General features: G+C 60.9%; 3 protein-coding genes across 3 annotated transcripts; all 3 read right to left on the bottom strand.

The window, feature by feature from the left end:
* Positions 1 to 1625: 1625 nt before the first annotated feature.
* Positions 1626 to 2948, bottom strand: LSCM1_03454 (uncharacterized protein; the record flags this gene model as incomplete). The annotated part of the gene is made up of 1 exon (XM_067320996.1): positions 1626 to 2948. The coding sequence occupies one exon, from the start codon at positions 2946 to 2948 to the stop codon at positions 1626 to 1628; it is 1323 nt and encodes a 440-aa protein (XP_067177606.1).
* Positions 2949 to 4249: 1301 nt separating this feature from the next.
* On the bottom strand, positions 4250 to 7276 carry LSCM1_03455 (uncharacterized protein; the record flags this gene model as incomplete). Its single annotated transcript, XM_067320997.1, has 1 exon — positions 4250 to 7276. One exon carries the CDS (start codon positions 7274 to 7276, stop codon positions 4250 to 4252), a length of 3027 nt encoding a protein of 1008 aa, XP_067177607.1.
* A 2164-nt stretch (positions 7277 to 9440) lies between these two features.
* Positions 9441 to 14105, bottom strand: LSCM1_03456 (uncharacterized protein; the record flags this gene model as incomplete). Its single annotated transcript, XM_067320998.1, has 1 exon — positions 9441 to 14105. The coding sequence occupies one exon, from the start codon at positions 14103 to 14105 to the stop codon at positions 9441 to 9443; it is 4665 nt and encodes a 1554-aa protein (XP_067177608.1).
* Between the last annotated feature and the right edge of the window lie 323 nt (positions 14106 to 14428).

Genomic DNA, 14428 nt, shown 5'->3' on the forward strand with positions numbered 1-14428 from the left:
GCGTACGCGTAGGAGCGAAGCCCATACGAGGCGATATATATATATATATAAAGGCGCGGTCCAGAGAGGGAGGGAGAGCCGCAACGTCCTCTTATGCCTCTTCCGCTCTTCCACCCTCCTTCGACGGTGGTTCTCATCGTCGTCCTGGCAGTGGGGGTGGGGCGCGGTGTGGTGCAAGGCAAGGTGGCAAGCACGTAAAAGCAGTAAGACCCGTACAGGGACACACACACACATGTGCGCGCGCAGGTGCAGCAGCACGGCGAATGAGCTGTGAAGAATGCTGAGAAATTAAGATCGCAGTATACATGCGATGCATACCGTGGCAGCCGGACCACAGCCTGCGCCGCGCTCCTCAACGCGCACCTGAGCCCCTTACGGTTCTCCTCTGCTCCATTGTTAGTCATACTAGTCTAGAAACAAAAAAGACAAGGTTCGAGTGAGCAAGGCAACAACTGCCTCACTCGCGTGGCCGCGCCGATGAAACGAAAAAAGCGGCGCAATGAAAAGGCAGAATGAACAGGGTAATGATTTTCATTTTTCAAGGACGCCTGTGTGTGCGCGCGCGTCACCCAATGAGCGCGCGTATTATCGGCCCTTCCCCCCTCCCTTCCTCCCCCCAAACTTCTCTCTCGCGTGCGTGCCTCAGCCACCTTAGCGCATAGACAAAGATGCTGCAATCCTCTCCGTTGCCTTTGCAATGGAGGGTGCAGTGCCCACCCCCTACCTCACTCACCGCGGCTCGCACACCGTACCCCTGAGAACAACAGTATCCGGGGCTTCCCCCCTCTCCCTCACATTCAGACGTGCACGCACACGACTCCATACGCCCACAACCTGACCGTCTATACGTACAGACATGTGGGCACATCCACACAGACGTACAACGGAAGAAACAAAAAGGGTTGAGCCAGGTGATGCGCCAACGCCTTTGGAGCTCGGGCAGCGGCTCCGCACAGCGTCGTGTAGGAAGAGGCCCCCATCAACACCGCGAAGCGCACGCAGAAACCTCCGAGTATGAGAGAAGAGCAGTGCAGCGGCAGGTCATGATATGAATGAGAGCAGCAACGGTAACAACAGCGGCAGAAGCAATATTAGCCGCGCAGCGCGAAATGGTACCTAGGGAAGGGGCAAGAAGAACAGAAAGAAAAGGACGGAGCCGCAGTGCCCACAACACACGCCGGCGGCACCCCCGAGTCGCCCTCGCGAGGGCACGAAAGCGAAGAACTTCATCGAAAAGGCGTCGATGCGGGTGACAGCGGAGCAGCACATGTTGTGAGGGTCGAAGATCCCTTCCATGTGCTGAGAGATGCAGGCAGCGAGCGAGTCACACAAAGATAGAGATGTACGCGCGCTCACGAAGGCCGAGAAAGCTTAGGGGGAGAGCTCGAGGTGCAGAGTTGAGGAGGGGGAGCGGGGGGAGAGGGGGAAAGAGACTCATTAGGCACACACGCAGCTCGCCGCTTACGCTTGGCTCCCCGCCTCACACAACTGTTTATGGTTTCTCTCCTTCCCTTCGTCCCCCGTCATCAAATTCCGCGAGATAGCCGTTTACTGGTCTGTCATCGGCGCGCGTGAGCACGTGTGTGTGTTTGGGGGGGAGGAGGGCTAATAGTTGTGCAGCGAAACTAACGCCACTGCACATCCGCGAGGGTCTTGCCCTCCTGCATCAGATCCCACAGCGGCGACAACTCACGCAGACGCTCGACGTTCTTGACGCACTCTTCGATGACGACGTCCACCTCCTTCTCAGTGGTAAAGCGGCCAATGCCGAAGCGAATAGATGTGTGCGCGTTCTCGGCGTCAACGCCGAGAGCACGGAGGACGTAGCTGGGTTCCAGCGACGCGCTGGTGCAAGCACTACCGCTTGACACTGCTACATCCTTCATGCCCATCAACAAGCTCTCGCCCTCCACACAGGAGAAGCTGATGTTGAGGTTGCCTGGTAAACGACGCTCCGCGTCACCGTTCACGACAAGGTGCGACAGACGACTCTTCAGCCCGTTCAGAAGGCGATCCTGCAGTTTCTTCGTGTGCGCCGCGTCGCGCTTCCACTCCTTCATGGCAATCTCGCAAGCAGCGCCCATGCCTACAACAAGCGCGGTGGCCACGGTGCCGCTGCGAATGCCACGCTCCTGCCCGCCGCCGCTGACAGGGGAGCGAAGGCGTACACGGGGCCGGCGCCGCACGTAGAGGGCTCCGCAGCCTTTCGGGCCGTAGATCTTATGCGAAGACATGGACATGACATCGATGTTGTCAGCGTTCACATCAACCGGAACCTTGCCCACAGCCTGTGCCGCGTCGGTGTGGAAGAGGACCTTCTTGGAGCGGCACAGCGCCCCGATTTCGCGAATGGGCTGCAAGACACCGATTTCGTTGTGTGCCGCCATACACGACACGAGGCACGTGGTGGGCTTGATCGCCGCCTCCAGCACCGATAGGTCCACAAGGCCGTTCTTCTGCACTGGCAGGTACGTAACCTCAAAGCCCTCCATTTCCATGTAGCGGCATGAGTCGAGCACACACTTGTGCTCTGTCTGCAGCGTGATGATGTGGTTCTTCTTGGCCTTTAGAAAATTGCCAACGCCCTTGATGGCGATGTTGTTGCATTCAGTCGCGCCGCTTGTGAAGAAGATTTCCTTTGGGCTTGCGCCCACCAGGTCAGCGACCTGCTTGCGCGCCTTCTCGACCGCCTCCTCTGCGGTCCAGCCGTACTGGTGCGTGCGACTGTTCGGGTTGCCGTACTCCTCCGTCATGTAAGGCAGCATCGCATCCAGAACGCGGGGATCCAGTGGGGTGGTAGCCTGATTATCCATGTAGATCGGGCGGGTCTTGAAGAGAGTGAGGGCAGACGGAGGGCCAGCGACGGCTGCGGCAGCCTTGGCAGCTGCCCCAGCACCGCTAGCGGTGGCGGCGGTCGTGCAGAAAAGCACACGCGACACCCGCCACATTATACCTCCGCTCGTAGGCTACTCGTACTTGGGACGGATATGGGAATGGGGGGCAGCGTTTCTGATGCGCAGGCACAGACGCGACAGGGGAGTGCCTCGCCGTACGCTTTATGACTTGTCCTAGAAGGTGTGTTTACCTCCTTGCTGTGCTTGCGTGTGCAACGTTCTCACGACTCAGAATGGTGGTGCGCGCGCTGGAGAGCACCATGGCCACAGAAAGAGAGAGAGAGCAGGCACATGTCCACAGGCGTGGTAGAGCCAAAGAAGAGAAGGGCGTTAAAAGCGGGCGGTCTGCAAAGGGCACGTCGACAGCAGCCATACATGGAAGAGGAGAGGGACAGAGCAGCATGGCGATGGCACCGCCCAGCAGCGTCTTGCGGAGCAAAAAGGGAAAGCCTACGACCGCGATGTACAATGCGGGGGGAGGAGAGGGGCCTCTCCCGCACGGCGAGCAAAGGTGCCCGCATACATTCCGCGTTCAGTTGATCGAGCTGCATCTCCAAATGCGGCACTCTTAATCAGGAAGCAGTGGTGGCGACGCCTTCTATTTGTTGAGCTGAAGTTCACTGTTTATGAGACATAATCTGCGTCCTACGGTGGGCCCGAAGGGACATGTAAATAATAAAAGGTCGGGCGTGTCTCTCTGGCGCCTCCAGAATGCACTGTGCACCAGAGGTTGGCCTACTTCCACCAAGGTCACCCCCTACTCCCAAACATGCAGACACACGCCATACCGCTGTGCGCCGACTCAGCCACCTGTGCGCGGCTCCTGGCACAGGCCCCGCCCACTCTCCGCTTCGCACACCGCCTCGAAGCCGCTCCTTCCATCATGCCGGTCGCCACGTGGTGCATGCCTGTCGCGGGGTAATGGCGGCGGGCTCAGGCACTTCGCACCCGTGTGTAAGTGTGAGGGACTGGGCGAGGTACGTAAGCGCTACGAGGGCGCGCCGACCATCACGTAGACGGTGCAAAACTGTTCGCACGCGGCAGTCTCTCCGACACAACCCCCGCCCAAAGCCTGGCCACCGGCACGAGCAGCGATGCGCCCCTCGGGCCCCCTCACCTCTTGAGCACTTGGCCCTGCTGCCCGCACACGAAGTGCACCGGCATCCATTCGGATGGAGGGACGGGGGAGGGGGCTGCATGGCGCTGCCCGCGCAGAGTCGGGCGCCGGCGCCTCTGAGGCATCGCGCACTGCAGCATTCTTTCCCCTTTTCTTCGGCGTCATCGGAGGCGGGGGATGGGATTGCGGCGGAGTGATCATTCACCGACCGTTTAAAGCCAACGCCTGGCATGAGCAGCTACCAGAGCAGTTCATCCGCAGTGCCCACGACCTCGTCCGCATTCACCGCACCCTCCTCCTTCTGTTCGTCATCGCTATCCTCACCGTCCCAGCCTTGGTAAGGGTCCATCAACCCCATGTTTGCCACTGTGGTGCGCACGGCGGTGGCAAAGCTGCGACTGGCGACGTCATCACCCACCGTGTAGAAGTTCGCCGCCTCCTGCTCAGCATGCAGTTCGTTGTAGACGGCTCGCATCGTGTCAGATGTGGCAAAAAACGCCGGCAACTCCGGTGTCGACTTCGCCTGCTTTCCATTACTGCTCGACGAGTAGCCCTCTGCAGCCGCTTTGCTTTCGGCCTCCTGCACCCACCGCCGCAAGGACATGTCCGTGATGCGGAGGAATGTGCGATAGCTCATTGACACTGGGTAGGCCGCTGCCGCCTTCACTGCGTGCGCCAGGTTCACCACGCGGTACTCTTGAAGCAGGGCCGCTGCCCCGCGCCGCAGGACTGGATGCACACGCAGATATGCATCGAAAGAGAGCTGCTGTAGCGCCGACGAGAGAGAAGACGTGAGCACCAGCATGCGGTGGTTGCGATCCGCCGGCACGCGACTTTCCGCGCTCATGTCTACGCTACCTCTCACGGACTCGCCACCGACTTCCTCAGCGCCCATCAACAGAGAGCCGGAGGTCAGCCCGCGACTCACCCCCCTCGGGCGGTGCATGTACTCGTACAGCAAACTGCGCAACGCGTTCGCGGCGTAGCCATCTGTGTCCATGGCCCCGGCGAGGACGTCGTAGTCGTCAAGGACGACGATCCCGCACTCTGTGTGCGACGCTTCGCTGAGGGCGTCCCTCAGCTTCGCGAGCTGCTCCTCGTGGTCGGGCAGCTGCGTCAGGCGACGGCAGGAGATGTAGCGTACTGTTGTAAAGTCGTAGACGCGAGTGAGGGCGCGGGCCACGGTCGACTTGCCGGTGCCTGGGGCCCCGGTGATGGCGAGCATCCCCGTGACGGTGCGGTTGCTCTGCATCACGCGCTCAATCACTGCAGTCGCCCTCATGATGTTCTTGCTCACGGTACCGTCGTAGTCCACCACTACCACGCCGGCCCCGTCGCCGTCAACGGAGAGTTGCGACAACACCGACGCCTCGTCTTTAGCACTGCGGATGTCTGTGATGGCGCGCTCGAAGTCTGCCAGCGTTACTTGAAACGCAGGCGACGAGGCGGCTGAAGTCGTGGTGCCGCTCCCTTCCGTCTCCTCTTCCGCAAACCCACCAACATCGACTGCTCGGTGGCCAATCGCATCGGTGCCCGCCAGCCCCCCAGACCCCTCGTCGGCCTCCGTGCTCTGCGGGCCGCCCTGGACGAGACCACCCATGCGATACCGCAGCAAAGCATAGCTTACGGCCGAGCGCACCGTGCCTGCAATGTCAGACCCCGAGAACCCACCGCTCTCCAACGCCAAATTTCGAAGCTCCACGTCTGGCGCCAGGAAGTTGTGCTCACGCAGTTGCTCTGTATGAATGAAAAAGATGTCCTCGCGGCCAGGAATATCTGGTGCGGGGATCTCGATGAGCACCTCGAAGCGGCCAGGGCGAAGCAGCGCTGAGTCGATCGCCTGCAGGCGGTTCGTCAGGCCAACAACCAGCACGTCGTTCCGGCTCTTGACGCCGTCCATCAGAGACAGCAGCGTGTTTGTGATCCCGTCGTATACTGCCTTTGCAGAGCTCTCATCACTGGAGTGGCCACGACGGCGGAAGAGGGCCTCGAACTCGTCGATCACGAGCACCAGCAGCGTGCCTTTCTTCTTGGAGCAGCTGGCCTTGTGTGCTGAACGGTCAAAGTTATGGCCCTCCTGCTGTGCTGTGTCCTCCTTGGAACTCGTGCCGATACTGTATCCCTCGAACAAGTCCCGCAAGTTCTTCTCCGACTCGCCAACGAACTTCGACAAGATATCCGCCGCGTTCACAACGGAGAGGCGTGTGTCAGGGCCCAGCAGGCGGAACAAGCTGCGTGCAATAAGTGTCTTGCCGTTCCCGGGAGGTCCGTAGAGAATGACGCCGCGCACGTGCTGCAGCTGCAACGCGTCGGCAAGGGGCTTCAGAGACGGAAGTCGAGACAGGAAGACGCGGCGGAAGAGAGTGCGGAGCTCACGCTTGAGGCCGCCGATGCCGAGCTCCATCCATACCTCCTCGCCGCCTGCTGCGGGGTCGCTGTCGTACAGATCCGTCGCGCCGCTACGCGGCTTGTTCCAGCCCTGGAATCGGACCTGAGACGAGGACCGCGGCGCGTACAGACGCTCTAGTGGATGATGACGCACGTCCTCCCATGAAACCCTCTCCAGCCGCCTCCGTGGTGCCCCGGCCGCCGTCTTGCTTTCGGCAGCCGTCGTGTTGCTCACTCGCAACTCTACCGCACGGCGCAGTATGCTTACGGTGCGGTAGGTTTCCTCACCGCTGCGTCGCTCCTCAAGTCGCACGTCGAACCACATTGGTTGGCTCAGCAGCCGCACCAGCTGCGGTGCCATATCCTCTACAGCAGCAAGGCTGAGCAGCGGGTTGGCTAGCTCGCAAGAAAGGAGCTGTGTGGGGAAGACCGGTGAGGCAGTGAGTCGGTTGCAGGTAAGGACGACCTTCTCGAGCAGGGGTGTGCTCGCCTCGTTCGGCTCCTCGCCGAGTAGTGGTGGACGGCGGTGCTCCAGCAGAAGAACCCGGTGCAGTACCGCCTGTGAGTCGCCGCTGTCCACGTCCCGCACCTCTGATGGAAGGTGAACGCCCTGCAGGGAGAGTCTGACCATCTCGATTGGGGCCTGAGAACGTGACCGAGATGCGGACGCGGTAGCGCTTGCCGCAAAGCAGCCAGTTGTCTCCCGCGCCTCCGCCGCGCCATCGCGGCAACCGCGGACGTACAAGATCTCTGGCAAAGCATCCTCTGTCTCGGCGCCAGCAAGGGCCTTCGTGCATGACAGGATACACAGAGAGAGCACCAAGATGGTAATCGCCCACTCAGCACCATGGCGCAGGCGATATGGCGGACGGCACATGGTTGGACAAGCAGAAACGCACTGCACAACGGGGCCAGCCCAAGAGAAGACGGCCCACGCGCACTCACAGCGACGCTGCAGACGACTTTAATTACGGCCTCCCCCCGCCCGAAGCAGGAGCAGCGCCTTGGATATGAATATATGTATACGTATGTGGGTGTGTTGGGGTGCAAGAGAAAATAGGGAGAGGCGTCGACGGCAAGCGCAGAGCACACGCAGAGAAATCGAGGTGGATTCGGCAAAGAGAAGAAGCGACGGAAACGCGCACAGTAATTTTGTGTGGTGCCGCGTGGATGCGTGGCTGTGGGGTACACATAAACAAAAGACACACACACAGTGCACTATTCTGTGCGCACGCGGCCCCCACGGATAGGACGATAACGGGCACAGTTAACCGCAGCACACGTGGCCCTCAAAAGAGGACACCTGCGGCAGCGGCGAAATACCAAAGGAGGAGAGAGAGGAAGGGTAGGGGGAGAAACGTTGGGGGAGGAAGGAGAAACTTGGATGAGATTACTTTCGAGTGGGAATCGAGTTGTATGCACTTGCGTGGAAGAAAGTTGGGAGAAGGAGCCGGTGGTGAGGGTGCAGGCCTGGACAGCGTGTTATCGCCTCTCCGTGGATCCGCTGCCTGTGGCACTGCTCAATGTGAAAGAACCTGCAGCTATCCTCCTCCTTCGTGCCGTCCTCTCTCGTTTCTACGATGCTCCTTCAGCGCAAGGGATGCGCAGCAGCGATAGAGGCGACCAGAACAAATACGGTCGAGCACGCGAGGGCAAGTACCAGGAGCGAACCCCTCAGAGGTCCCCTGTGTCACACACCTTTGACAGCGCAGAGCAGCGCATACGAAGTAGTAAAAAAAGGCGCGCAGAGGTAACACCGGCATGCCTGTGAGTGAGTGGAGCGCAGATTGCCAGAACGGCCGCCAATCGAAGACAGTGAAAGTGGGAAAGCGTAGGGGTGGTCGAAAGAGCGTGTGAAACAGTGTGTAGGAGCCGGGGAAAGCAGCGCATGCAAAGCGCAGAGACACGCGAAGGGGCATGGCTGGGAGTCCCCGGGGAGGGAGAGCGAAGTCATGCAACTGCTCAGGCGCGCTATCCGCTCTGCTCCTTTTCGGTCCTGTGTCGTCTTGGACGGAGAGAAGAATAACGCGCCGGAAAGCTCGGCCGCTGATCCAGCTGCACGATAAAGCAGTCAGTCGCGTGCCGCTGTGCTTCACGGGTGTCGTGCCACACAAGCCCGTCCCGCATATGCGCTACGCTTCAGCCTTCCTACCTGTGATAGGGAGTCAACTCATTCCTTCTTTGCCTTCGCTGACAGTTTCCGGCCCCCCCTTCCCATTCGCGAGAAGGGAGAGAGCGCCAAACGACGCGGTACACACACACACACACTGACACACATACATGCCACTACTCCGCCGTGTACACATGCGGCCATGTGTATGCAATACGAGTACACAGAAGCCGAGGGACGCCCCTCGATTGGAGGAGGTAATGCACGTGGAAAGCGGTGGAAGCACACATACATCTGCCTAATGTACAAGGGGGAAGCGTATGAATGCCGGGGGAGGTGGGGGAGAGAGCAAGACAGGGGGGAAGTTCACGCGCCGGCGCAGAGTGAAAGGTTACAAAAACAGCAACGAAACATAAAAGGAGGGAGAGAAAGAGAGAGAGAGGATTGTCTGGGGTACACTAAAGAGAGGAGGCGTAACACCAACAGCATACAAATAATATATATATAGGGATGTATATTAGATATATATATAAGGCAAAAAAAGTAGATTCTGCGTACAGGTACACACACCGCCGCCCCCTCCCCTCCCACCCGCGCTCTGTCTCTCTCGCTCTGTGTGTGTGTGTGTCAGTGTACCTCGCCTTCCTCTCCGCGCTCTCCTCGGCATCTGAAGGTGAGTAAGAAGAACGCGTACGCACAGAGAAAGAGGGACGCAGGGCGCTACACAAAACATCGGGCGCGCGTGTCTCCTAGAGCGCGTGGGCTCAGGTTGATTGAGGGATCGATGTTCGTCATACAGCAGCTCCCACCCCCTCACCATACCGGCAGTCAAGGGAGAAGGAAAGGGGAGATGCCAATGAAACCGAAAGGGACGTGCGCAGAGACCATACGTTAATTATTCCTTTGGTCTTGGCATCACCACGATCGCCACCTATTTGCGGTTGAGCTTTTCAATGCGTCTGTAGATAGCGGCGGCCAGCTTCGGGTCATGCAGCGTCTCCACAGCGAAGCGCGCGTAGGACTCCAGCGTCGCCTTGTCGTCTGGGTCCATCCTCAGAACGTGCTCGAACATGTCCCGGGTCGCATCGACCAGTGAGTGCAGTCGGCCCGAGAGTGAGTGTGCGTTGAAGCCCTGCGATCCCACGGCGCTGCCGCGCTGCAGCCCTTCTTTTTGCGTGCGCACACACTCGCCATGCAAGGCACCGAGAAGGTGCCGCAAAACCTCCGCGTTGCCTGGCTGCAGCCTGTGTGCCCGCTGCAGCATTGCTACAGCGTCCTCAAAGCGATTCTGCCGGTTGGCGTAGAAAGTGCCGAGCTGATGGCACGCTGTAAAGCTGTCTGGGTTAATGGCAACAGCCTTCTTGAAAAGCTGCTCCGTCCTGTCGAACACGCGCTGGCGCACCTCGTCGTTTGTGTAGGCCGTCTTGCTATCGGTGCAGGCCCACATAAACTGGCCGTACTGTAGCACCACGTCCTCCGATGTCGGGGCCAGCTGCAGCGCCGCCTTGAAGTGCAGCTCCGTCTTGAAAGGGGTGGGCATAACACCGGCCATATAGTTGGCGAACGCCGCGTGTGCCTGGGCTGCGTTCGGATACAGCTCGAGAAAGCGAGCATAGAGGGCTTCGCCGCTGCCCACCTGCTGGTTGTCAAAATAGCGGCAGAGGTAGTGCGCGTAGCACATGGTGCAGTTCAAATCGCCGGAAGAGGCCGCGTAGGCCTTCGCGATGTACTTGCGCGCTAGCGTGTGGTAGCCAGAGTGCATGCACAGCGTGGCGTAGTTCACGAGGATGGTGGCGTGCTGCGGGAAGCGCAGTAGCGCGCGGCGGTACATGCGGTTCAGCAACTGCGGCTCATTGAAGCGTGTCTGCACGACGTAGGTGGCAAAGCACACAGCGTCCTCGCTCATGGAGGTGGCGACGCCGTCCAGGAGGAGCGGCGCGAGATCGCTGAGGGGCATGACGGCGCTAAGCTTGTTTGCGTCCGACAGCTGGCTCTGCACTCCGGCCGCGAACGCCGCCGCGACGCGCTCAGGCGCTACACCGAGGCCCCTCAGCAGGTGCTCCATCGCCTCCATTCGCTGCCCATGCGACAGCGTCTCCCAGGCGTTGCCGATGCCGAGCCGTGCCAGCCGCATGTGCATCTCAGCCGCCGACGAGGGGTTTGCGCGCATGACGCGCTTCATGTACGCAGCCCCCTTGGCGTAATCGCCGGACTGCACAAGGACGTCCGCGACCACCTCCGCCACTTCCAAGTACGTCGGGCACACTGCCGCGGCTCGCTCGTACAGAGTCGCGGCCAGCTTCGGGTCCGCCGTCGATTTGAGTGTGGCGTAGTTGACGAGCAAGATGCCCATCTCGCGCTGGAGCCTCTCCGTCAGCACCGGCATCGAGGAGACGATATGGTCGACGTGTTGCAGGGCAGCAGCGTACAGCTCCTCCGCATCCTTCATGAACCGATTCTGATGAAAGAAGAAGGCGCCGCGGCTGAGCACGATGAGGCCACTCAGCGCCCTGTCTACGCGCTCCCGCGTCCACGAAGACGACGATGTCGAAGGGGATCTTGATCGCGCGTTGCCGCCACGCGCCCCGCGGTCATCGCGAGAAGCCTGCTCCTCGTCCTCGATGCCGTTGACGACCATGTCGGTCACGACAATGCTGGCGGCCCGGCGGAAAACACGACCGATAGAATCGATGCTCGTCGCGATATCCATGCCATCCAGCTGCACGCGGTCAGAGGAATCGAGTGCCTTGAGACCCATGGCGTATCGCGCGAGGGAGCTGGCGTCGTGGTCACCGCGTACTTGTTGCACTGCCTGCAGCAGCACAGACCCCATGCGGCTGTTCCCGAGCCGATGGCAACTGGAAGCGAAACTGTTTGCGACGCTCAGCCGTGTCTCGCTTGGCATCATGTTGTCGGGAAGAAAGAAGACGTAGAAGCAGAGCGCCAGCGTCTTCTCCATGTCTCCAGCCTGGCGAGCGAGGGAGATGAGCTTCACGTAGGAATCGACGACGCCGCCGCCCAAGGCGCCTTCGATTTCGATGAGGCGTTTCTGCACCTCGACCGCCTCCGCATAGGCGCCAATGCGCTCGCAGCACGCCACGTAGTTGCTCAGAATCCAGTGCATCACGTCCGGCTGAAGAGAAAAGTCGGCGCGCGGCAGCGCAGGAAAGGACCTGGCGCGAGCCTGACCGCTTGTGAAGGCAGCACCGTCCAAAACACCGATGCTGCCCGCGGTCGCGCGCTGGCGCCGAGAACGCTTGTGTAGTCGCGCTTGCGCACTCTTCACTGGCGCATCCCTCTTGTGCCACCCTTTCACAATGTTGCGGTAGTGCTTTACGGCCCGCTTGTGGTCACCGACGTAGGTTTGGAGACAGAAGGCGAGGTGCCCCTCCACCTCCCCGGGGTGAAGAGAGACCATCTCACCGCCGGCACCAAGCTGTGCAACAGAGTCGCCGCAGCCGTCGCGCAGCAGCTCAATCGTGCGTATGTACTCCTCCAGAGCCCGATCCACGAGGGCGACAGAGGCGAGCATGTCCGCATACTGTCGCCGTGCCCATCCGCTGATGAGACCGAGGTCAGCACGCTCGAGCAGGCGCAGACATCCCTCTAGCAGCCCGATCGCCTGGCCCGTCTTGCCCACCGCGTGGAATGCCATGGCTACATCAATGAGACCGCCAGCCGCACGGTGCGCTGCGTTGCCGGCAGCGATGCGCGCCTCCGCGGCAGCAGCCTCACTGTGGCGGTTGTTGCCGCTACTATCCCCCTGCGCCTCGGCCGCCTGCAGCCGCGTCTCAGCGTCTTCCAAGAGTATGCTCGAGGCCGTCTCCAGGTAGATGGCAGCCGCGTCGCTGCTCTTCACTTGGTAGAGTAAAAGCCGGCCCAGCTCTAGCATGGCCCAGCCGACGTCCTCCGTCTCCATGTGCTCGGTCACGCCGTCGAGGTAGCTCTCGTAGAGTCTCTGGCTCTCCGCGTACTGGCCAGCGTGCCGGTGCACACGTGCCATTGAAAGTTGCACCTGCAGCAACCGCGCCGAGTTCGCTGAGGGCCCCTTCGACTGGAGCAGCAGCAGCTGCGCGCGACCTTGCGAGATGGCATGATCGACGCGCTCGCTGTCCTCATAAAACAGCTTCGCATCTTCCGTCACAAAGGCGTGATTGAAAGGCAACGGGCTCACCAACCCAGGGGCGACCTGGGGCGGGCACCACATCGGGTTGCGCTCCATCGTGGATAGCGCCATCTGATACTGCTCAGCAGCTTCCCAGTATTGCTGATTACTCGCGTACGCGTTGGCTAGGAGCACGCGCAGGAGTAGCAGGTGGCACTCTGGATCACCCACAGCGTGCTCATGTTCAGCAGAGTGTGACGTCGCAGCCGCTGTGGATGTGCCGCTCTCACCAGGCGCCGTCGCAGTGGCACAGTCCTCCTGACCCAGCGCCAGGCGTCGCTGAAGCGCATATGCGGCCTTGGCTATGTGCACCACCTCGCACAGCAGATGTGTGGTGCGGTACGTCTCGAAACTGATGAGGCAAAACATCGCGTTGTTCACGAGCACACGCGCGTAAAGGGTGAGAAAGGCGACGTCCTCTCGACTACGACCGAATGGATCCTCGTACCGCTGCTGCATAGCGTGCTGAATGGCGGCGCAGTCAGCGAAGGAGTCCTCGCGCAAGGACAGCGAAAGCTGCCGCTCCCATTCTCGCAGTGTGGGATCAAAGGTCGGCTGTGCCCACTCGGCCAGGGAAGAGGCCCACGCCTTTATCCGCTCCTTGACGTGCTCCACGAAAGATGTGAGCTGCAGATGCCTCCGCAGCTCAGCAGTTCTCAAAGCCGCTGCCTCCACCTTTTCCACCTCAGCAGCCGCCGCGGAAGGCAAGCTGGGAGGAGACCTGCGCAGTCGCGGCGTTGGGGTTCTGCCTCGAGCCTTCACCGCCGAATCGGCGGCCAACCCTACCCGCCCGAGGTGCCTGCCCTCTTCCACGGGCCTTTGGGCTGGCATCCCACTGGCAGCCCCAGCCGCCTCACTTGACGCTTTGTCGAGAGACTGAAGCAGCCGAGTCGCCTGTTGTCGGGGCGTCGCGCGTCCGCGAGGCGAGTCGGTTGCACATCGGCTACGCATCGGCTTCACGTCAAAACTGTCCGCTGCCGTTGCCGCAGCAACCGACGCGCAGCGCCGACCTTTCTGCCTGCGTGACAGCTGCCCTCGAGGCGCCGCCGATTCCGGCCCGCCCCTTCGCCCGCGCGACGACACGCCACAGCCTCTGCCTGTCCGGCCTGCCGGCTTCGATGCTGCCGCCGCCGCTGACGGGGGTGATGCCGCCGGCATTCCCGCAGCACCCCCCGGCATCGTGACGGGCAAGGAGGCTGCTGAGGCTTTGGCGAGCGATGCCGCCTTCGACGAATGAGTTGAGTAGAAAGCACACGACTGCCATGAGTTGCCCCGAGACGTACACATTTCTGAGCAGCACAGAATGCCTCCTGTGCGGCCCGCAACCGGTCGTCCTGCCCGACGCGCCGCTATACCGGTACCGGCGGACGCCAAAACGCTCGTGCGGCGGCTCGCCAGGAGACTGCCCTGGCGCGTTGAGAGGCGTCTCATTGCTAAGCCTGACCAGTTTACCCCAAAGAAGGAAAAAAGGACACCTATTCGACCCCCCTCCCTTGATCAGCTAGAGGAGAGCCGTGAAGAGGCGAGGCAGCCAACGTGCTGCGCCCTCTCCTGCGCAGGCGAGCACAATTTTCCCACTGTCCTCGAGACAGGAAAGGACGAGAACACCGTCGTGATAATCGTATATGGCGCCCCCGGGTGAGCGCACTATCGAAACGAGTGCTGGAAAAGAGGACACCAACACCAGGGGAGGGGGAGGGGAGGGAGTAATAGCGGCAGCACGCGTGGCGGCTACAGCCGCTTTGGCTGTCGTG

The sequence above is a fragment of the Leishmania martiniquensis genome, chromosome 27 (genome assembly GCF_017916325.1).
Source record: "Leishmania martiniquensis isolate LSCM1 chromosome 27, whole genome shotgun sequence".
In the NCBI taxonomy this organism is placed as follows: Eukaryota; Euglenozoa; class Kinetoplastea; order Trypanosomatida; family Trypanosomatidae; genus Leishmania; species Leishmania martiniquensis.